The 20567-nt window shown below is 39.4% G+C and overlaps 8 protein-coding genes across 8 annotated transcripts; 6 read left to right on the top strand and 2 right to left on the bottom strand.

Moving 5' to 3' along the window:
• The first annotated feature begins 96 nt into the window (after positions 1 to 96).
• Positions 97 to 1063, top strand: WALSEDRAFT_59622 (UBC-like protein). Its single transcript, XM_006956769.1, has 6 exons — positions 97 to 133; positions 178 to 341; positions 386 to 441; positions 485 to 590; positions 634 to 758; positions 803 to 1063. Coding segments are annotated over exons 1-6 (669 nt in total). The 5' UTR covers positions 97 to 131; the 3' UTR covers positions 1019 to 1063.
• WALSEDRAFT_59620 (hypothetical protein) lies at positions 1046 to 2627 on the top strand. Its single transcript, XM_006956768.1, has 4 exons — positions 1046 to 1225; positions 1274 to 1324; positions 1371 to 1612; positions 1697 to 2627. The coding sequence occupies exons 1-3, from the start codon at positions 1072 to 1074 to the stop codon at positions 1559 to 1561; spliced, it is 396 nt and encodes a 131-aa protein (XP_006956830.1). The 5' UTR covers positions 1046 to 1071; the 3' UTR covers positions 1562 to 1612; positions 1697 to 2627.
• On the bottom strand, positions 1589 to 3980 carry WALSEDRAFT_15604 (P-loop containing nucleoside triphosphate hydrolase protein; the record flags this gene model as incomplete). Its single annotated transcript, XM_006956451.1, has 4 exons — positions 1589 to 2280; positions 2344 to 2634; positions 2683 to 2941; positions 2985 to 3980. The coding sequence occupies 4 exons, from the start codon at positions 3978 to 3980 to the stop codon at positions 1589 to 1591; spliced, it is 2238 nt and encodes a 745-aa protein (XP_006956513.1).
• Positions 3981 to 4542: 562 nt separating this feature from the next.
• On the top strand, positions 4543 to 9127 carry WALSEDRAFT_27528 (hypothetical protein; the record flags this gene model as incomplete). The annotated part of the gene is made up of 6 exons (XM_006956767.1): positions 4543 to 6099; positions 6148 to 7056; positions 7099 to 7158; positions 7202 to 7249; positions 7292 to 8141; positions 8187 to 9127. 6 exons carry the CDS (start codon positions 4543 to 4545, stop codon positions 9125 to 9127), a joined length of 4365 nt encoding a protein of 1454 aa, XP_006956829.1.
• Positions 9128 to 9310: 183 nt separating this feature from the next.
• On the bottom strand, positions 9311 to 10585 carry WALSEDRAFT_62819 (hypothetical protein; the record flags this gene model as incomplete). Its single annotated transcript, XM_006956766.1, has 3 exons — positions 9311 to 10063; positions 10110 to 10342; positions 10390 to 10585. The coding sequence occupies 3 exons, from the start codon at positions 10583 to 10585 to the stop codon at positions 9311 to 9313; spliced, it is 1182 nt and encodes a 393-aa protein (XP_006956828.1).
• A 141-nt stretch (positions 10586 to 10726) lies between these two features.
• On the top strand, positions 10727 to 12379 carry WALSEDRAFT_35981 (RabGAP/TBC). Its single transcript, XM_006956765.1, has 2 exons — positions 10727 to 10818; positions 10865 to 12379. The coding sequence occupies exon 2, from the start codon at positions 11031 to 11033 to the stop codon at positions 12120 to 12122; it is 1092 nt and encodes a 363-aa protein (XP_006956827.1). The 5' UTR covers positions 10727 to 10818; positions 10865 to 11030; the 3' UTR covers positions 12123 to 12379.
• A 3327-nt stretch (positions 12380 to 15706) lies between these two features.
• On the top strand, positions 15707 to 17826 carry WALSEDRAFT_31521 (NCA2-domain-containing protein; the record flags this gene model as incomplete). Its single annotated transcript, XM_006956764.1, has 2 exons — positions 15707 to 16184; positions 16233 to 17826. Coding segments are annotated over exons 1-2 (1448 nt in total), but the record flags the coding sequence as incomplete, so codon positions are not given.
• Positions 17827 to 18386: 560 nt separating this feature from the next.
• Positions 18387 to 20544, top strand: WALSEDRAFT_59618 (hypothetical protein). Its single transcript, XM_006956763.1, has 3 exons — positions 18387 to 18525; positions 18576 to 18641; positions 18693 to 20544. The coding sequence occupies exons 1-3, from the start codon at positions 18423 to 18425 to the stop codon at positions 20384 to 20386; spliced, it is 1863 nt and encodes a 620-aa protein (XP_006956825.1). The 5' UTR covers positions 18387 to 18422; the 3' UTR covers positions 20387 to 20544.
• The last annotated feature ends 23 nt before the right edge of the window (positions 20545 to 20567 follow it).

The raw sequence follows: 20567 nt of genomic DNA, 5'->3' as shown, positions 1-20567 counted from the left end.
CTGCGGTTTCTCTATAGAGCCTACCTGCAGATAATCTACAGACCCTGTTTATATCATCATAGGGTGCGTTCTGCCCTGATGGGCGTAGTAATTAAAGTTGAAGAGATACGATCATTATCTTAGGAATAATAATGTGGGACTGAAGAAATAAATAATCGAAAATCTAACAAACTGAAGGGCATCCCCAGCAGCTAGGAAACGCCTGATGAAGGAGAACTTAGGGATGCAGCAGCAGCCACCACCGTTTGGATTCGCAAGACCAGACGAAAAGGATATTCTGAAGTGGCATTATGTACTACGCGGACCACCAGACAGTCCATATATGGGTGGTGAATACCATGGTAGCTGTGTTAGATGTACTTTGTATTGGGCTCACACTCCGCAGGCACACTGGCATTTCCAGCGCAATACCCGTTCAAACCACCGGAGATTAGAATGATAGTAGGTATATATACCCTGACATAGAGTATTTCTAATAGTTTAGACACCATCGGGGAGATTTCAGCCGAATACGAGCATCTGCACGACATTCTCGTCATTCCATCCGGCATCGTGGAATCCAGCCTGGAGCGTAGCTAGTATATTGACTGGTGGGTTAAATAACTAGGATATATCATTCTGACGTTATAAAAGGTCTTCTGTCATTCTTTCTGGATGACGAGATTGGTACAGGTGGAATTAGGGCTACGAGATCTGAGAGATTGTTATTGGCATCTAAATCACGGACATTCAATAGACAGAATAAGCAATTTGTAGAGGTGTGTATTCTTATCGAATTTACAGTGATACTCACAGCAGACAGATATTCTCAGATTTGCTTGAAGCGGATGCTGAGCCAAATTTGGATCAGATACTAGACAAAGCAGCGCCACACCCTCTATTACCTCCCGCACCCCCATCTCAGCCACATCTCCTCCAGACGTCAGCCTCAAAACCGGAGCGCAGTACATGGGAGAGATGGCGCTGGGCAATATTATTACTGCTTGCCGTTCTGATATCTAGGATATCGCATCATTAATTATTGTACTTTTGTAATTTTTCTTTATAAATGCTTTTTGAGTATCGACTACTATGTTCGCAAGAAGAGCGTTGAGATTACCAGTTCAAGCACAGCGTAGACACGCATCCAGCAGCGCATCCAGAGGTGCAGACGGTATCGTCGTACCAATGGAAGGTCAATCTGAGTTCATCACTAAGAGAGCTGCTACTACCGAGCACGCACACGGTGAATATATATCACTAATCTGTATTCATTTACTAACAAAACACCCAGAATCAAGTGAATTATGGAGAAAGATTTCCCTCTACGTCGCCCTTCCAGGTTGTGAGTGATATGATGCGGATATAGTAATATATCACTAACAACTCAGGTTTACTCGGTGGTCTCTGGACCAAAAACCTTGAAGAGGCACACGAAGCTCACCACCACCACATCGTCGAACAAAACGGCGGCGAGGAACCAGAAAAGATTCCTTACCCATACCTCCGCAAACTCGAGAAGAAGTTCCCATGGGGTGACGGTGAGAAGCCACTGTTCAACACCCTCCTTGGACAGGATTAAATCGGTATTAATGCATAAAATTATAATCTACAACACATTGCTATGCTCAACGTAAGCTGACTTGGATTTACATAACGATATCAGCTCCTTCCATAGCTGTGTTTCTTTACTCATATTGACGACGCCCTTTTCAAGAGTACGCGCATTTCCAACCACCATGAGACAACGCTTCGCACGTGTTAGCCCGACATTTGCTCGACGTGGATCATCTAAGAATCCAATTGAGCCCATTTCATTAGATCTAGTGAGTGATAGTATAATAACTTGCTTTTCTCTTCCTTCGAAACCATCGACTGTTTTAACTTCAATTTGGCGTAACTCGTGAACGCGTTGAGGACCTAATATATCGGCGAATCTTCTCCTCCAATAATAATCTCTGTTTATTAAACGTAATAGTTCTATCGTTTGGGCTATATAAGGACTAACAATACCTATATCGGTTCCTTTTAGATCTTCGTTCTTCTCAAACAGATCCGCAATAATTGTCATAATCACTTGTGCCTCGCCTTCGTTCATCGTTGACTCTCCATCTTTAGTTTCTGAATGATCGTGATTTACAAAAGCCAATGCTGAGTCCTTCCGCGTGAAAGAAGAATGTGGTGGTGTATACCCACTCAATAGGGTACCATTACTACTTCTACAGCCATCAATCAACTGACTATTATAGAAAATATTGTTAGGGATCTCACTGAGATCAGGATGCATACGATATTGTACGTCTAACATAACTGAAGGTACGTCACTAGTCTCAATGAGTCTTTCGAACAATGACATCGATAGACCCTGTCGTGAAGCCTCCTCAGAAGTAATAATTGGTGCGAGTTGTTTGTGATCTCCAATTATTGACATATGAGAACAACCTTTCATTAACGGTATAAGAGTTGTTGGTTCAGTCGCTTGACTTCCTTCATCAATGAAAACAATCGGGAAATCAATACCCGTAAGGTCGCGTGGATTTCCGCCTAAACAAGTTGCACAAACGACATCGGCTGACTTTATTATCTTGTCTTGTATTTCTTTAGTTATTCTGGTCGCCTCCCTACGTTGCTTGCGAGCTTCCTCGTTGAGTTGCTCTAATATGCTGATTAGTGTAATTGTCTATTTAAAAGCAAAAGACTCACCTCTTAGCAATCCAGTCATGCTGTAGGCCTTCTTAAACAACCCTTCGCTTTTGATACGTGCGTGCTTTACCTCTCGATATTGAGGATGAGCCTCCACTTGAGCCACCAAGGTATCCTTATGTAATTCAGGTGCAATTCTACTGATATGTCCGAGTCTGGTAATCTTCAGGTCTGTTTTGGAAAGGATAGATGCAATATTATCGGTAGCTACGTTAGTGTGTGCAGCAATTAATATAGGATGTGGTATTTTGAAGTATTTCTATGACATGTAAGTTTTCTCTCTAAACTCATTCAGTTCTCACCTTCATTAAGTTAATGCTATTGGATATTGTTGCAGTTTTACCGGTACCTGGCGGTCCTTGTATAAGGCTAGCTCGATTGCCAATCATCAATGCTACAGCTTGCACTTGTCTTGGATTTAAGTTTAATATAGGATCACCTTCGACTCTGATTGGATTGGGTTTTGAATACCTAGATGCCCAGCTTCTGATCCAACAGTCGTTTGCAAAAATGCCATCGTAGTTGGTAGAACCCTCTATCAAAAGGTCACGCAAATGCGTTCCCTTGAGTGCATTATCAGACGAGCTGGCTTGTTCAACTGGGTCCAAGTGCAAGCATTCTAAGGCATCCAGTGATCGTCTATAAGAAACATCGTTCAGAGTATAGTCAATTCTAAATCTATCTTCAGTATTGATTGGCACCTTTCTTTCAAATAGCAGTTGTAGTTGCGTAGAGCTTGACGATTCTATTGTTGCAGACCACTTTTCCGTCTCATTGTTCATCAAACTAAGTTTAACGATATCACCCTTTCTAAATCGATGAGATGGTAGTTGTTCACCTGGTTGTAATTGGAATATTGCGCTATGCTTGCCAAACATTCTCTTTGTATAGTAACCACTTAAATCTGTGATGCAATATCCTTCCTGTTTGAGTCTCTCGATTGGCCATTCTAGTAGCCTTGTATTCCATTTGATCTCACTCGCTTGCTGCTCTAATTTTACAAGATCTGTGAATTTCTTGACATAATCGTTCACTGGTTTGTATAACGCCTGTCCTGGTTTGATAAACTTCTTACGGGGATTTCTCCTAGATGTAGATGCAATAGTTTGCTTATTATCTACGGTCGATTCCTGGTGAACGCTATCTCTACTGCCTAACTTCAATGTTTGTATGGCGTGCAAATTACTACTAGATTTTGGCTTCGCTAGGAATGGCCAGGAATATCGAGCTGAGTGTAGGGTATCTGTGCTCACCCATCTTCTTAACGCTTTATCTGTTGGTGGCTTGAGTGTCGCCATAGATGGTGGTAGAAGCGAAAGATATGATAGGGAAAAGAATGTGAGATGCATTGACGGTATCAGAAATAAATAAATACATATTCTACCATCTTAATAGCTTATCTTCTTCTGCCTTCTGTCTTCCTATCCACGTTGTACGTTATCAGAGTTGTTTCTACTGTAAAGTTATGAATCAATTAGAACGGCGACATATCTCGTTTACATTTTTTACCCTTTTATAATACCCAGGCGTACCTCTATATGAAAGAATGGTATCAGTGCACGCTGTTTATAATGAGCAGATAAATAAAATATTCTACAGAATAATTGCCCTAGGTGTAAGCTATATTATCTCATCCATTTCCCCCCACTATATCACTGTCAGTCACATTCCCATCCCCCATAAAATAGTCCGTATATAGCTATAAAGACGCGTGAATTGTATTAACTAAATAAAATAATTTAAATATTAATAACTTGCGGATTTATAAAATTTATTTTTTACACGCGTTTTGATGATTTCACTTTCTGCGTTCTGCGTTGCGACCTCACTTGCATTTCATCAAACACCCTCACCATCCTCATGGACATTTTCCAGAGTGGTGAAGCGAGCCATCCCGCAGAATTCTCACTCAATCCGGTACCACCTGAGCAAGATAGCGAACAAGATCTGCGCACTCAACTTGACCAGTTACTCTCCCAAAAGGATGCACAATTGGCAAATACAGGTAGATTAGGTGAAAATTTATTACAACAGCGGCAAGAATTAGCCGCTTTAATTCAATCTGTAGATAATGGCGATGAGAAAGTCGAAGAACTCAAGGCGACGATGAACAGATTGGAAGGCTTGAATCATGATATAAGTTCACCTGGCAATATTTCAGATTCTACTATTATGCCTACCTTGAATTCTACATCCTCATTCGCACTCAGCACTGCTGCCAACTCACCCCAGCCGTTTGCAGTCCCTAGCGCGCCTGCACAAAAGAATCAATCGAATAGAAGATCCAGGAATGCTGCTCATAGATCAGATGATGTTGAATTTGCAGCTGAAATTGGTCAACATTTACTCATTGAAGTTAGACGTTTACAGTCTTTGGTTGCGGAACGTGATGATACCATCAAAAAGTTACAAATCGATAATGAGAACAATCGTGCTAATCAAGATGACACTCTTCTTCGTATGAGTACACTTGAACAAGCTGTTGATAGATTTAAGGAAGATAATTGGAACCTTGAAATGCAAAATCAAGATTTACAAGCGTCCAACACTCAACATCAAGATCAACTTACTAGGTTAGAAGCTGAGCGTAACAAGCTAACTAAGACATTGTCAATTACTAAAGATTCTCTTGATGAACGTCGCCAAGATACAGAGAAGTTAAATCAGTCACTCGATCAACTGAAACAGAAATATGAGACAGAAACAGCATTAGCGAGAAAGGATCGCGCTACGGCTGGCCGTGAAAAGAGTGACTTGACAAGTGCATTAGAGAATTCCAAGAAAGAAATTGAGAGACTTGAAAAAGAGAACAAAGCGAAGAATAAATTTAGAAATCAATCTAGTGATGCTAACATTACTGGTACCTTCAATGATGGTGATATCAGTCGTAAGAATCTTCTTGAAGGTGACTTCGATCCAGATCGCAGTGACTTTGGTCATCCTGGAGAGTACCACCCAACTCAAGGTTTACTTGATGAAATGTTCGAGGAGGGTGATATGACAACGAGACGTAGAACAACTGGTAACTTCCACTTACCGATGTTAGACTCACCAAGATCTGTTCGTGTTAATACCAATGAAGGTAACATGACTCCAGGCGGTGCACGTACAGCATCAGCATTAGCTTCAGAGAATGAAACTTTACGTGTTGCAAATAGTAACAAAGAGAGAGTCATCACAGGTCTTCAAAGACAACTCCGTAATGAGAAGTCACAAATCGTCGAATTCAAACGTAAACTTGCTTTATCGCAAAGAGGAACAGATGAAGGTGTCGAAGAAAGTTCTGAGGATGAGATTATCGAAGAGGTAGTCAGTGAGAGTAGCCCATCTAAACTTCCAAGTAGATTAAGAGGAAGAAAACCACGTAGCTCCAAGCTCCGTAAGACTGTTTCTATTGAAAACAGCGATGTTAGCGAGGTGAGGGTTTATATGATCTTTTTATAATGAGACTAACTCAAATTCAAGTTCGATGATACCAGTCAATCATCCATTCAACCACCAGAATTTGAAGCACCTGGCTCACCAGATCAAAAAGATGATGGCCTTGATCCATTATTTGCTTCACATTCACCGGTTAAAAAACCAGTACAAAAGCAAGACACCAGTTCCTCCGACGAAGAACAGGAAGAGATTAATACGTCTATGTCGTCAATTGGTAGAAGACGTGGTAGGGCTGTCAAAGGTAAACTCTCAAGCTCAGGCTTACGCGAATCTTTCACCGCCTCATCTCTCCCAACTTCACGCAAGGCTAGTTTGGCTGATACTTCCGAATTAGGTGGTATCCACGAAAACACTATAGAGAAAGTAGTTGAAAAAGAGGTTCCAACTGAAAAGATTGTCGAAAAGGAAGTTGAAAAGATCGTCGAAAAAGAGGTACCAGTTGAGAAGGTAGTCGAGAAAGAAGTCCCCGTTGAAAAGATTGTCGAAAAAGAAGTTCCAGTTGAAAAGATCGTCGAGAAAGAAGTCCCAGTTGAGAAGATCGTTGAAAAGATTATTGAAGTACCTGTCGAAAAAGTTGTCGAGAAGATCGTAGAGGTACCCGTAGAGAAGATTGTGGAAGTACCAGTTGAGAGGATAGTAGAAAAGATCGTCGAAGTTCCAATCGAAAAAATCGTTGAGGTACCTGTCGAAAAGATTAAGGAAGTACCGGTGGAGAAGATAGTAGAGATACCAGTTGATAAAATTATCGAAATACCCAAGGAGATTGAGGTTGAGAAGATTGTCGAGCGCGTTGTAGAGAAGCCGATTGAAGTTGTTGTTGAAAAGCAACTCAAGCCAGATGAACGTGTTGTTGAGAAGGAAGTACCTGTCGAGAAGATCGTTGAGAAGATTGTTGAAAAGAAGGTCGAAGTGCCTGTCGAAATACCTGTTGAGGTGAGTAATAAGTGATCTGCCTTTACATCTAACGCATGATAGAAAATTGTTGAGAAAGTTGTCGAGAAGAGAATTGAAGTACCAATCGAAATACCAGTCGAGGTTCGTAATAGCTCTTTCAATCAGTTTTACTAATAAAAACTAGAAAATTGTCGAAAAGATCGTCGAAAAGAAAGTCGAAGTTCCTGTTGAGGTTAGTAGCACGTTCGGCAAATATTTTATTAACATTGTACAGCGCATCAAGTATGTTCCTACAGCTCATCCAAAAACTACATCAGTTGGTTCTCAAACCCTCAACGAGCAATCCAACTTGGGTGTTCAAACTGATGATGCCACGAATGACAATACTCCTCGTGTCAAGACAGTACACGTATACCATGAACAAGAGAAGTTAACCTCACCAACAAGCAAAGCCAAAAAGGTTCTTCCAACGTCAGAACAAGCGTCAGAACACAATGTTGAACATGTCAGCACAGTCTTGTCAGATAAACACAACACTATATCAAGAAGAGAATCCAAGGATATGCCAAGAAGAGCTTCCGCAAGTTCAGCCAAGGGTGGCCACATCGACATTATCTCACGTACAAATTCAACAGGAATACCATATGGCGGTATGCCACCACCTAGACCAACCTCACCACCGCCACCAGAGTTTATTCAGAGAGCTACTAACAGAGGCTCTCAAACCATTTCTACTGGCTCTAAGAATAGACCTACGTTGAAAAAGCATATGTCAACAATTTCATTCCAGAGTGCTGCTGGCAGTCAACACAATAGTAGGGCAGGTACACCACTTTCATCTTTCGGTAGCTCTTACAGGTCAGCTACACCTGGTACTGCATCTACACACTCTCGCACTCAAATGAAAAAGAAACACGAATCGTTCGGAACAGTCTCAAACATCGAGCGTCGCTCTTACAGTTTGAGTTCATCCTCTGCTCAATTTAGTGAGCCAAGAAGTACCAGTGAGAATGTTGAAGAGGATGATGAAAGCGACGAAGACAGCGTCAGTGTACCAGACAGTCATGTAGTGACAAACACTCAGCCGGACCCAATAATACAAGCAATTACACAAACTATGATTGGTAAGTGCGATCTTTCTATTACTAATTTCGCTAACTATTGTTTAGGTGAATTCCTCTTTAAATATACTCGTAAATCACTTGGAAAAGGTAATTCGGCAAAGCGTCACAGAAGATATTTCTGGCTTCATCCATACAACAAATCTCTCTTCTGGAGTGAAGACGAACAAGGCGCTCATGGCGTATTTGAAAGTAGCTCAAAGAGTGTCTATATCGAACGCGTGGAGAGTATAGATGATCCAAACCCATCACCACCTGGTTTGCATCACGAAAGTATACTCGTCTACACTGCTCAAGATCGTGAAATTAAGCTTACTGCATCTAACCGTGAAAGACACGAATTATGGTTGAATGCACTTTCATATCTCCTTCAGCGTAATTCGATGAACCCTATACCATATGCAACCTCACAATCAAGCTCACGTCCATCATTCAGTACCGTTGCAGAGATGGATTTTGGTACGAAACCACGCAGTTCAGTTGGAAGCAGCATAGGTAGGGGTGGTAACAATGGTTATGCCGATTGGTCATTCTCAACAGCAAGATCTAAGACAAGGTCGGCTTTGTCAAATATTGGTATGGGAATGGGAACTACGCCACGGGCTAAGAAGTATTTCTCAAGCTATAGCTCATCAACCGGCAAGAGAGCTGGTACCCCTGCATCTGAATACCTTAGAGCTAATAACGCCAGCTTAATGGATAGTCCTTCCAGACCGAAATCAAACGCAACTCAACGCTACAATGATGAAAACTACCGCGATCTTTCGAATGAGGATCTAGATGGATTAGATGATCCAAGAGTCTGTTGCGGTGGGAGACATACTGTAGCTGGCTTACAACATGACTGGAATCACGCAAACCATGCTAATCACAGAAATTCAGCATACAGAGCTGGGGCTGGTTCACCATTTTCATTGCGTTCACGCATGTCTGGTACTAGCACCTTCAGTCGCAAACATCGCTCACAGAACTCTATATCAGGTGTGTAGTTGATGTTTATGTTAATGATTACTAATGTAAACATATAGGACAGTTGTCGAACCCAAAATACCTTGCTATCGGTTCGCAATCAGCTAGCGTAAGACAAAGTCATCGCTGAGAATTTCATTTTTTTCATTTTTTTCACTTGTAACAAAAATGTGAATATTCTTACTACTGCTATAATTACAACATTAATCCGAGTCTAGGCCTATAGAAGCTTTCCTTCCAAATCCATCATTTTGGAAAAGGGAATCTAGAAGTGCGTTTTGAGATCTATGCTCTTCTTTAATCTTCTCGGCGGCAGGATCATGTGAAGGTTGAACTTGAACCTGCTTGTTATCTGGTTCTGGTGCGCTACTCAACCAATCAAACGATTTTGCTTGTGCACCTTCAAACAAAGGTGATTCGCTTCTTTCTTCTCTCAATCGTTGACTTTCAAGCATAGCAAAAATCTCATCTTCATCATCATCACTGAGTGCATCATCGTCATAACGCTTCTCATTTTCTTCCAATTTTCTAACTTGATATTCGATTTCATCAATTGTGTCAGTCTTCTGTTTCGGCTTTGATGGTACTACTTTATCGTCCAAATGATTGTAGAAGTCTACATTATCAGCATACACCTTTAATGGATCTCTGAAGGAGAAGTCGTAAATTTCATTCTCTGCGCCTTCCTTGTACCATATAACACGGCCCTGATCGTCTTCTTCGCATAGCCATGGCCTACTGTCAATAGGAACATTCTCATTGCCTAGCATGTTTTCTCCGTAATGAATCGACCCATATCTACGTGGATCTATAATGATATGTTTAGATCTTTTGGGTGCCTTTGCTTCTTTCGTTACTTTAGGAGCCGATTTCGATGTAGAAGGTATTGGGAGTGGGTGATCTGGACGAATATGTATTGGATGTATGAGATGCTTGGCTGGAGTAATATACCAACCCTATCAATGGGGTCAATTGAGTAAGGTTAACATGCAAACGACTCACACTTCTCCATTTAGCATTGTATGGTGTAGTCAATCGCATATCCTTTGCATATGTCTTTAAAGCGCCTCTCAATCTCTTCTGAAGAAGTTTTCTCGCTTGCTTAAACTCTCTCTTACGCTCCTTCTCTATTGCTTTCTCTTTATCAATTTCTAATCTAGCGGTGTAATTTGGTTTAGCTTCACTAATTCTAAGTTTTGCGTCTTTCCAACGTGAGTTTGAAAATGTTTGCATCACTTTATAGAAACGTGAGTATATAAGGGCTAGTAAATAATGAACGTACATTTATTCAACTGTGCTTGACTTGATTTAAAGTTCATAAAGCAATATTTACGTGGATCGCCATTACCATCTCTACCGCATTCTTCTACACTTAAGACGCTGCCAAATCTGCTAAATCTATTCTCTAAATCTTTTAGCGTAATAGACGGCGTTAAACCTGCTATATGTAACCGCTTAGTGATTTCACCCTCCTGCATAATCTTGATAGTCTCAACGAAAGCTAGTATTCTTCGTTTTATACGTCGATGGCTACAATAGAAAATTCTCCGATAAATAGACAATCAACAGCCTTCGAGAATACAGAATTGAGTTATTATAGATCTGAAAAAGAGATAAAAGAAGAGGAATTAGCTCAAAAGATACGCAATAACTACAACGATGAGAATGACCACGACGAGACAAACGAAGCTGTATACGGTAATTTAGATAGGTGAGATAGTATAGAATTCACGCATTTCTCTCTAAATATACATCAGATATGGTTTCTTCCTTCACAATTATGACAACAAGCAGAGACTAACTATTTTATATAAAACAAAGCGTGTACCGTCAATCAAACGTCCGTCAAAATCTCACAAGCGTAGACCGGAAACTGATCAAGATAAGGCCAGAGTTGTCAGCAAGTATTTGAAAGGCGCGGACATGCTCTCTCTTAAAGAAATGGATAGAATTGAAAAGTGGAGGGACATGTTACAACCTAAACACCGTGATATTGGTAGTAATGTACGCTTATGGCGTTTGAAAGCCAAGCTCAATGAAACTACTCTAGCTAAACGGCTAGTTAAGGGAGTTCCAGATCGTTGGAGAGCAGCTGCTTGGGAGTCTATACTTCTAAGAAATATCGAAAAAGAAGGCGAATTTCCAAGACCACTTTACAGTCAAAATGTCTCAGGCTCTAGTGATAAGATGAGTATGAAATCTGGTTTTAGACCAGCATCAACGCGATCGATATCTACAATAGGCGAGGAGACCAATGAGAGTCTCAGTAGCTCAGAGCAGATCAACAAGTCAACTATGGATAGGCTCACAAAAGAATACTTTGATAAGCAGTCTGAACCGTCTAGCTATGACATACAGATAGATTTAGATGTACCTAGAACAATTAGTGGTCACTTCCTTTTCCACAATAGATATGGACTCGGACAACGTAACTTATTTCATGTTTTGCACGCATTTTCACTCCAAGATAATGGTTACTGTCAAGGAATGGGCCCAATAGCCGCTACTTTGCTTTGCTACTATGAACCCGAAAAGGCGTATGCTATGATAACCCTACTGGATAGGCATTATGGTATGCATGAAGTCTTCAAGCATGGTTTCCCTGGTTTATTAGAACATCTACACGTTCAAGATGAGATTGTGAAATTGACCATGCCAAAGGTGTACGAGAAGCTCGATCAGGAAAATGTACCGCCAACTTCATATGCAACTAAATGGTATATCACTTTATTTGCAAATACTGTACCATTTAAAACCCAGTTGAGGTTCTGGGATATGTTAATGTTTTATGGTCCGGATGCAATCGTTGCGTTCTCAATATCGATCCTTTGGTCATTGAGACATAACATCATTGAAAAGAATTCCAATTTTGAAACAATTTTAACTAGTTTATCAAATTTCTTCATACCAGAAGATGAGGATACATTAATGAGCGTTTGCTCATCAATACTCAATGATGCTCAGATCAGAACTGAGATGGATCGCTCGAGAGAGAATTATAGAAGTGAACAATAGAAGTAAAGGGCATTTTCTAAAGTATACCCATATTGCAATACGCTACTCGTTCAATTTGTTATTTAAATTATTCATGCGATTGAACTTGACAGTTGTCAAGTGACTTAAATTATCCTTTTCTTCTGTCGCCATATAGACAATCGTGATGGCGTCCGCTTTTATTACGCTGGCTTAGAACAAAACAGATGCTCTTTGTAGATTATTTGGAGATTTCACATGAGTTGGAAGACATTGAGTGGATCAGAAAGTCAAATAAATTCAGATCATTAATCTAAGACATTCTAAAGGTTGTATGTAGTACGACGTCGATAGCGTTTATTACGCGAAATTGTGTATTCATAGTAACGAACTATATAGTCGCTGTATTTGAGTTGTCAGATACTTTTCAAGCCATAGGATTGTCCATCAGGGTCCAAAGTTCAATGAACGTCATGTCCTTTCCTATTTAGGAATCTCTCCTGAATGTTTGGAAATGTAAACTATTTCCTAGCGCTATATAGGGAATGTTCACTGTATTTTTTTCTTCTCAAACGCTCGATAATTGTAACGCATATAAAATTCATCTTGTCCATTCCAAACTACTGTTTGTCATTCCAACTACCAGAGGTTTCTCAGCTGTGTTACTAAGGAATATTTCTAGTTCAATTCCAAATTCCCATAACATCAAAAAAATCGTAATTATGTGCTCTAACATCCCCTCCTTGGATCAGCTAAAGCTTGACTTAGAAATCCTATAAATAATATCATAAAGCTAATGAGAGGAGTTTCCTTCAAAACTTTGCTCCAACCGAAACCCTCCTTGTTGAAATTAACAACGAGAAAGAGGATATACGTTGAGACAACACAGGACGGCCATATTACTACTAACCAATCAGCGTTAATAAGATTTTCCAGTAACATTTTGATAGAGCAAAGGAGGGATTAGCTCTATAAAACAAAATAAAATAACGAAGTAGAAAAAAATTTCTAGATCTATGGTAATGCGGGTGTCGGTTGGTTTTAGGACAAACAGGGTATGCTTTGATTGTTACTAGTTAACTTGAAATATGTTCACTTAGACACTTGACGTCACCTCTATATCAACCGAATGTTTGTGACTCTTTTACATTAGTGTAAATAAAATAAGGCGCTGGGGTAGTGTCACTTTGGCGTAAAGTACGTAAATCTATTGGTTACAATGCTATGATGAACATAAATGAAGGTTAATCAACTGTATTAAATCAACCCGGCGTAAGCATTAGGAAAAGACATAATCTGCTCCAAAGTTTGAGTTCCTCGATTTGCACTCATCGTATACGGAGATTTTTTCATGCATCATGACATTTAATCATTCAGAAAATGTATCAGACATTTAATGTCTACTCGTTACAGACTAACAGCATGTTTGTTATATAATATACGTATAGATTTATTAACTAAAGTTAATCGGTTTTGTGTAATTTTATCTTACGAAAACTTCAATGTCCGCTTTTTCCTTAACGTCCTCTTATTACTATGAATAAGTTCGAATTTAACACTAATTGACTGTATCTTCAGCATATATACTTGTATTCCAGTACAACCACAGTTAAAGCTAGCTTACCAAGACATATAATGACATATAATAACGCATAAAAAGTGACATCGGCATCAATCCCAGGAACGGTTTAGTCAACTTGCATAAACGGCTATTATCACTTGTTGCGCAAATCCAAAGGAGGACGCCATTTCAAAAGACACAAATGCGACTCAGCCTGCATCTATACCTATGTGATTTAAACCTACGCTTGATGGAGGAGGATATCATACCACTAAATAGTTTGAGGACGAAGATCCTTTTCTCAGTGGATACAGCTCGCTCAAATATCGCACAAATGGATATTGAAAGTAATGAGAACGAGTTTAAAGCAGATATCTTGCAACTTGCACCAGAAGAATCAGAAAGCAATGTTAAGAACTATACTGATTTCTCAAGACCAGCATTACTAGAAAAGCTCAAAGGAAGTACATATTTCGTGGTCTTTAGTAACAAGGAAGGACTCGGTATTACCTGCTCAATTCAAACAGAGTTTGCGATTATGGTTTTGGTCATTTGGTTTATATTGATACTAATCTTAAACCCAAAAAGTATCCTTAATGTTATTTTGTCTTTGGGAAAGTAATTCTTTGCTATAAATTGTAATACATTTCGTATGTCTGTATCTAACGAATTTTGAACACGGTCTTTTATGTGGTATGGGACGTGTCGACCAATTCAATCACAGCATTTATCTCGTTCCTCTTTACGAGCTTTAAAACACGTACGAAACACAAAACAGCTCCTTCATCATATCGCTGACGCGTACAGTTAATGCGATTCAAGATACCGCTCTACTTCATAGACCTCATCCTAATTTTGCTTGAATTAAATGATGACAAGCCATTGTCTATGACTATATTCTCATTACTATATTCTTATTAGGAACTATAGAAAATAATAGTGATTTATAAGACGTTAATCGCTACCACTTTATTACTGATCGTAACTCCTCATAAATATGTATGACTGACTATTTATATTTAATCTCGTCTGACACTTTGGAAGACCTTTTAGATTTCAAACATGTCGACTGGTCATTCTGCAATTTTGCTCTTATCAATTACACATTTCATCGTCTGGTTGGTAACCTGATTTGTCGGAATTGTTAAAATGTCACATCACAAAAGATCTGTTATACTAACTAAATTATTTGGAACATTTTCATTCCGATGACATCATTTGCATCAATCAGAAGTTGGTAACTCTCTTCTGACAATCGCAGGCGAAATAAAACGCAGTTAATGATTAAGATTGAATTGATTCTGTATCGTTTTTTGATTGATTCACAGCACAGGTACTAAGAGCGCCTTCTCTCACTAAGGAAGGTAGGAAGAAACATCACCGGAACGACGACTTGATAGTTAAACACCTTCTTGTGGGTTCTATAATCTAGTGCGACAATAAGAATTTGCTGAAGTCCACTTTTCTTCTGTCAGTCTTAAGCAAATTACTGACTAGAGACAACCAGACTGATCAGTGATATCGTGATAATAAACAGGCACGATCCATGTAATTCTTACCTGAGCTTACTACTTGTATCTACAAATCCACCTTGAGTCGTGCAACGCTTAAGAATCTTAACATGTAGCTTTTGATTGCGTAGTGTGTCTTTGTCTTCAACTGAATCTGATCATGCCATACATCATTTTGAATATATACATTCAGTTGAACACATAGAAATAGACGAGCTGCACGAGGACAAAGTGTACGGATATGAAGGAGCCCCTTGGATTCTACATTAGTAACGTGCAAACGTGATTCAAATGGCAACGAAGTCAAGAGTTTACGATACTGTATGATCCAAATTTAGTCCCCAGGAGGTCTTAACTAGTCTTCTTTGTTATTGGTGGGGTTACACCTGAATCTACCATCACAGAAGAGTGTTCATAGCTTTTGTTAACAATCAATACATACGTCGGAAACCCAAATATTAGATACGAATACTTTCCTCCTAGTAGTTATTGTAAGTAAGCTTATCCGGTTCATTATTTATTGCATGCTTTCCATTATTGCAGATACGAAGCTGGTTCTTTTTGAAGTACGTTAACACCAGTCATAAGAAATACTGCAATATATCTTTAAAAGTGATACTAAACAAACGATATTGTTTTCCAAATTTCAAAAAAGCCACTCGTGGATTGTGACGTCGATGACCTCACGAACTTCTTCGTACTTGAGCGACAGACTAAATAGTCTTAGTATAGAACTAGACTCATTCCCTATATCGGATAAAGCTTTAAAAAATGGTGGTAATATCTCCAAATCACTCTCTTTATTAGTTAAAGATCACTCACTTCAAACTGCTACAAAAGCATTGAATAATATCAACGTAGAGAAAGGCGAGAGTGAATTAGAATGGTTACTACTCGCTAGAGTCACACTTGTGCTCTACGATAATATCGTCGCAAGTCTCCTCAATCATGCCGTTGAATTGAATAGTTTAAGCAATTTCTGGGAGAGAACGCTTGAATCTAGATTTAAATCTTATAATTATTTATTACAAAGTGAGTAATATGTACGTCGTTATAATCTATCTCAACAACCTCGTAAAGCACTCCCAAATCGCGCATTCAATTATGCTAAGAACTCACATCCGTCTATACACTCACTGTTTCCTTATAGTCAAGTAGGACTATCCTTAAATCTCCGGACCCTTACTTTCGAGCCTCTTAATCTCTTAAAGTTTGAATTACAGTCGCATATTGACGAGATAGGTATCTTAAAGGATGATATCGCCAATTCTGTCGGTTTACTAGCATCTTTTAATGGACTAAAAGATGGATTCGGCCCTGATAATAAAGGTAATACCGGAAGAAGTCTCGGAGGCGATCTTAACAATTGGATCAAACACATTAAAAGCGTGTTGAATACACTCACCAAAGATGATCAAGTGAAAGTAAACGAAGCAACTTCATTTAGAGCTATTCTAGATAATTTAAAGACGTTAGTCGAGAATGTTATCCCATCGCACACAGCAAGTATCACGAGACGCGTAGAAGTACATAAAAGACCATCAACGCTTACTCGTTGCTGGCCAAAGCTTTTAATTGGACCTCCAGTCTTACTTGTAATTGCTAGGTTGGTGTTAAGATCGCAAGATGCAGTCAAAGCCTATTTGAGAGATATTGGTGAGACGGCAAGAGGATTCGTACAGAGCTGGATTGTCGAGCCAGCAACACACATCATCAATACAATTAGATTTGGTGGACGTGGTTTAGGTGTCACTGAAGCAGGCCTTGAAAGTGATATCGCCAGTCTTGAGAGAATGGTAAAAGATCTAGGCAAAGAAAATCTCAAGCTTTCTGATGCACAGTTGTTGGAATTGGGAAACAATGTCCGTAAAGGTGATTTATCAACTGTTTTACAAGTGTATGAGAATGAAATGAAGACGCCTTTTAAATCAGCACTCTTTGGTCAACTTGTTAGAGCGCTACTTATACAAATCCAAAAAGTTAAATGCGACGTTGACACAACTATGACAAAACTGGATGCTTTACTTAAATCGCAAGAACTGACATTCGGATTTGTGGGTGTGGCTCCATCATTAGCGATCGTATACTTCGTTGGTAGTTGGTTCTCCCGCTTTTTGGGCTTAATAGTTGGTAAAAAAGAGATATCACTCAAACGTCGTGTGGAGTTATTTGAGTGTATTAGACGTATAGATTTCCTATTAGTCCCATCTTTGGGGTCACCACTACCAGAGAAAACATTGGGCCATCTTTTACTTTCAACTTCCATAATGCGCAGATGTTCATTAGAGATTTATAACAAACGCTTAAGAAGAGGCCTAGTTGATGACTTGAACGCATTGGAAGTCCCACAAGGTGACGTTATGGATAAAAGAGCAATTGTTGAGCGTATGTGGAGATCCTGGGGTGGTGCACTTGATTGGAACAAGGCAGTTTCTAATGCTCGTTGATAAAAGTTTTGTACTGTTGCCGATTGCATATGGAATCATTCATGCATTGTTTATTCATGTCTACATTGCATAATGTAATGACTATCACTGAGTAGACCCTTTGAAGGTACTTTTCAAGATTAAAAGTTCCGTTACTTATGATAGGGTACAATGTTTGATATCTGCCGAATATCGGCTAAGAAAGACCCCAAATTTCGGAGAACTAATCGTGATTGTGGAGGTATATTTGTATGACTGTATTGCTGCGTATGAAGTAGTTTGATGAAACAATGATTTCATTCGTAATCTAAGTCATACACTACGATTATCTCACTTGTCTTAGACCAACGTGCAGATAAGGATCGGTATTGTAGAAAAAACCACAAAGGATATTCCCGAGAGCTGCTACTGGGAATCTATCTTAAACCCATGTTATATACTTCATTTTTCTCAATACTGCTGTCAGTCGATCTGAACCAGTTTAATAACGCACGGACTGGTAACTTGATTAATTAAGGGCTGAAAATCACTGAGAAGCAGTTTTATGATAAGTTTAAAATAGTTTTGTAACAAATTATTGTGATATCGGGTGAAATATGTAGCTATCCGCAGTTATATGTATTTAAGTTTAGATCAAAGGAAAAATTTCCGCCTTAAAGGAAGTTTAAATGATTATAAGTTGTATAAACACAAAGAGAACACCTCAGTATAATATTTGAATTTATTTTTGTAAATGAAACTTCATCCATTCACGTGTTCCTGAATCGCAAAAAAATGTGGTTGATAGAATTCCCATCGCTCTCTTGTTCCACAACAATACAATTTCGATAATAATTCCAGCAAAATGCCCAGCAAGTTTGCCGAACGTCTCTCTAACTGGAATGAGACTGTTAACGACAGAATCGCTGACAGTTGGTTCGGTCGTTACTTTAGATTAGATGGCTCAGGTGAGTTGAATACGCAGCATAAGATTTCCAATTCACTAATCACTTTATAGGACATAAGAAAGCCCGTGCAGGTGCTAAGTTTACACAAGAAATTCGTGCTGGTATCACGACCTTCGGTAGGCGGCAGAACGTTTTTCAATCTATCCTTTCTCACAGATATTCTATAGTTGCTATGGCATATATTATTTCAGTCAATTCCAACGTACTTCAAAGTTGCGGTGGTACGTGCAGATGTGACCATTATGAAGGCGGTTGTGAAGATCCTGATTACCTGGATTGCACAAGAGAATTTCGCAGGGATATTATTACAGCAACTTCAGCTATTTCTTGCATTGGTTCATTTTTAATGGGTGTTATGGCTAACTTACCTGTTGCTATTGGTCCTGCTTTGGGTCCGAACGCATACTTCGCAAACACTGTCGTTGGTATAAACAATAGTGGTAGAACAAACTATGAGACTGCACTCGGTGCTGTATTCTTGGAAGGTGTTATTTTCGTTGTTTTGGCTATGTTCGGTGTACGTGCATGGCTTGCCCGTTTGGTTCCACGCTCAGTCGCTTTGGCCGCTGGTGCTGGTATTGGTTTCTTCGTCGCATTCACTGGTTTATCACCTTCAGGTTTGAATGTACTTGGCAAACATCCATCAAACATAATCGGATTGAGTGGTTGCCCAGATGGTGCAATGGAATGTCCTGATGCACAAATAATGAGATCGCCTACAATGTGGCTTGGTATTTTCTGCGGTGGTGTCATTACAGTCTATCTGATGCTTTATCGCGTTAAGGGTGCTATATTCTTCGGTATCATTTTAGTTTCAATCATTTCCTGGCCAAGACCAACACCTGTCACTACCTTCCCTTACACGGATGAAGGCAATCAAGATTTCGACTTCTTCAAAAAAGTTGTCACATTCAGACCTATTAAGCAATCTGCCGGTGTTCTTAACTTTGATTACAGTGATGGTCACACCTGGATTGCGCTCATTTCATTCCTTTACGTTGATTTATTGGATGCTACTGGAACCCTTTATTCCATGGCAAGATTCTCTGGTGTTATGAATGAACGTACACTCGATTTCGAAAACTCAACGATGGCTTACACTGCTGATGGTCTTTCTATCTTAATTGGTTCTACTATGGGTAGTTCACCAGCCGTCACTTTCATTGAATCAGCTGCTGGTATTGCTGAAGGTGGTAGAACAGGTATTACCGCAATCACATGCTCATTCTTATTCTTCATTTCTATTTTCTTTGGTCCAATTTTCGCATCTTTCCCAGCTTGGGCTACTGGAAGTACCTTGGTCATTGTCGGATCATTGATGGCGAAGAACATTGTTGATATTAACTGGGGATACCTCGGAGATGCTATTCCTGCATTCTTAACAGTCATTATGATGCCACTCTCATACAACATTGCGTACGGTCTTATTGCTGGTATCCTCTCATACGTTGTAATCAACACAATTCCAGCAATTATCAGAAAGCTTACTAAGAATAAGATTTCACCACCAGATTATGACCGTAAGGATGTATACTGGGACACTCAAAGAGCATACTTCGTTCCACCATGGATGAGACGTCTCGCCAAAGGTGACAAGAAATTCTGGAAGGGTGATGAACATGATGATGAAAGCTATTATGATGACGAATATGAACACGAAATGGAAGCTGAATCTATCACTTCTTCGATGAGAAGAGAAAGATTAAGATCCTCAGCTGGTACATCCAGATTTGATGAAAAATCATTTGTAGATGATGATGACAGTGAAGACAACCACAAACCACATCAAAATGTTCACAGTATTCCATTGGAATCCCCAAACATCCAAACGATAGAAAATGAAGTGCATTACAAGCATTAAATTGCCCCACAATTTCAGGATATAGTGTAAATTTTTCTCGCGGAGTTTTCTTATCTTTTTCTTACTGGTTATCTTAAAGCACTTTTAATGGGAATTATTTCGGATAATTTGTATACTCTCTTTTAATTTTTGTTATTTTAAACATTCCTTTATATCCAAATAATAACGGAGAGCCGAGTCT

Source organism: Wallemia mellicola (assembly GCF_000263375.1).
Source record: "Wallemia mellicola CBS 633.66 unplaced genomic scaffold WALSEscaffold_3, whole genome shotgun sequence".
Classification (NCBI taxonomy): domain Eukaryota; kingdom Fungi; phylum Basidiomycota; class Wallemiomycetes; order Wallemiales; family Wallemiaceae; genus Wallemia; species Wallemia mellicola.
The sequence above is the reverse complement of the archived record's forward strand: the minus strand, read 5'-3'. Positions and strand labels throughout refer to the sequence as shown.

What these genes read in the sequence shown, in the direction of transcription:
- WALSEDRAFT_59622 (XM_006956769.1), top strand. An exon ending in CACCGGAGATTAGAATGATA is followed by an intron (nt 442 to 484) that starts GTAGGTATATAT and finishes CTAATAGTTTAG; the next exon opens with ACACCATCGGGGAGATTTCA. An exon ending in CGTAGCTAGTATATTGACTG is followed by an intron (nt 591 to 633) that starts GTGGGTTAAATA and finishes ACGTTATAAAAG; the next exon opens with GTCTTCTGTCATTCTTTCTG.
- WALSEDRAFT_59618 (XM_006956763.1), top strand. Translation starts at nt 18,423, where the DNA reads ATGCCCAGCAAGTTTGCCGAACGTCTCTCTAACTGGAATGAGACTGTT. An exon ending in CTTTAGATTAGATGGCTCAG is followed by an intron (nt 18,526 to 18,575) that starts GTGAGTTGAATA and finishes ATCACTTTATAG; the next exon opens with GACATAAGAAAGCCCGTGCA. An exon ending in TGCTGGTATCACGACCTTCG is followed by an intron (nt 18,642 to 18,692) that starts GTAGGCGGCAGA and finishes GATATTCTATAG; the next exon opens with TTGCTATGGCATATATTATT.
- WALSEDRAFT_35981 (XM_006956765.1), top strand. Translation starts at nt 11,031, where the DNA reads ATGCTCTCTCTTAAAGAAATGGATAGAATTGAAAAGTGGAGGGACATG.
- WALSEDRAFT_59620 (XM_006956768.1), top strand. Translation starts at nt 1,072, where the DNA reads ATGTTCGCAAGAAGAGCGTTGAGATTACCAGTTCAAGCACAGCGTAGA. An exon ending in TACTACCGAGCACGCACACG is followed by an intron (nt 1,226 to 1,273) that starts GTGAATATATAT and finishes CAAAACACCCAG; the next exon opens with AATCAAGTGAATTATGGAGA. An exon ending in CTACGTCGCCCTTCCAGGTT is followed by an intron (nt 1,325 to 1,370) that starts GTGAGTGATATG and finishes CTAACAACTCAG; the next exon opens with GTTTACTCGGTGGTCTCTGG.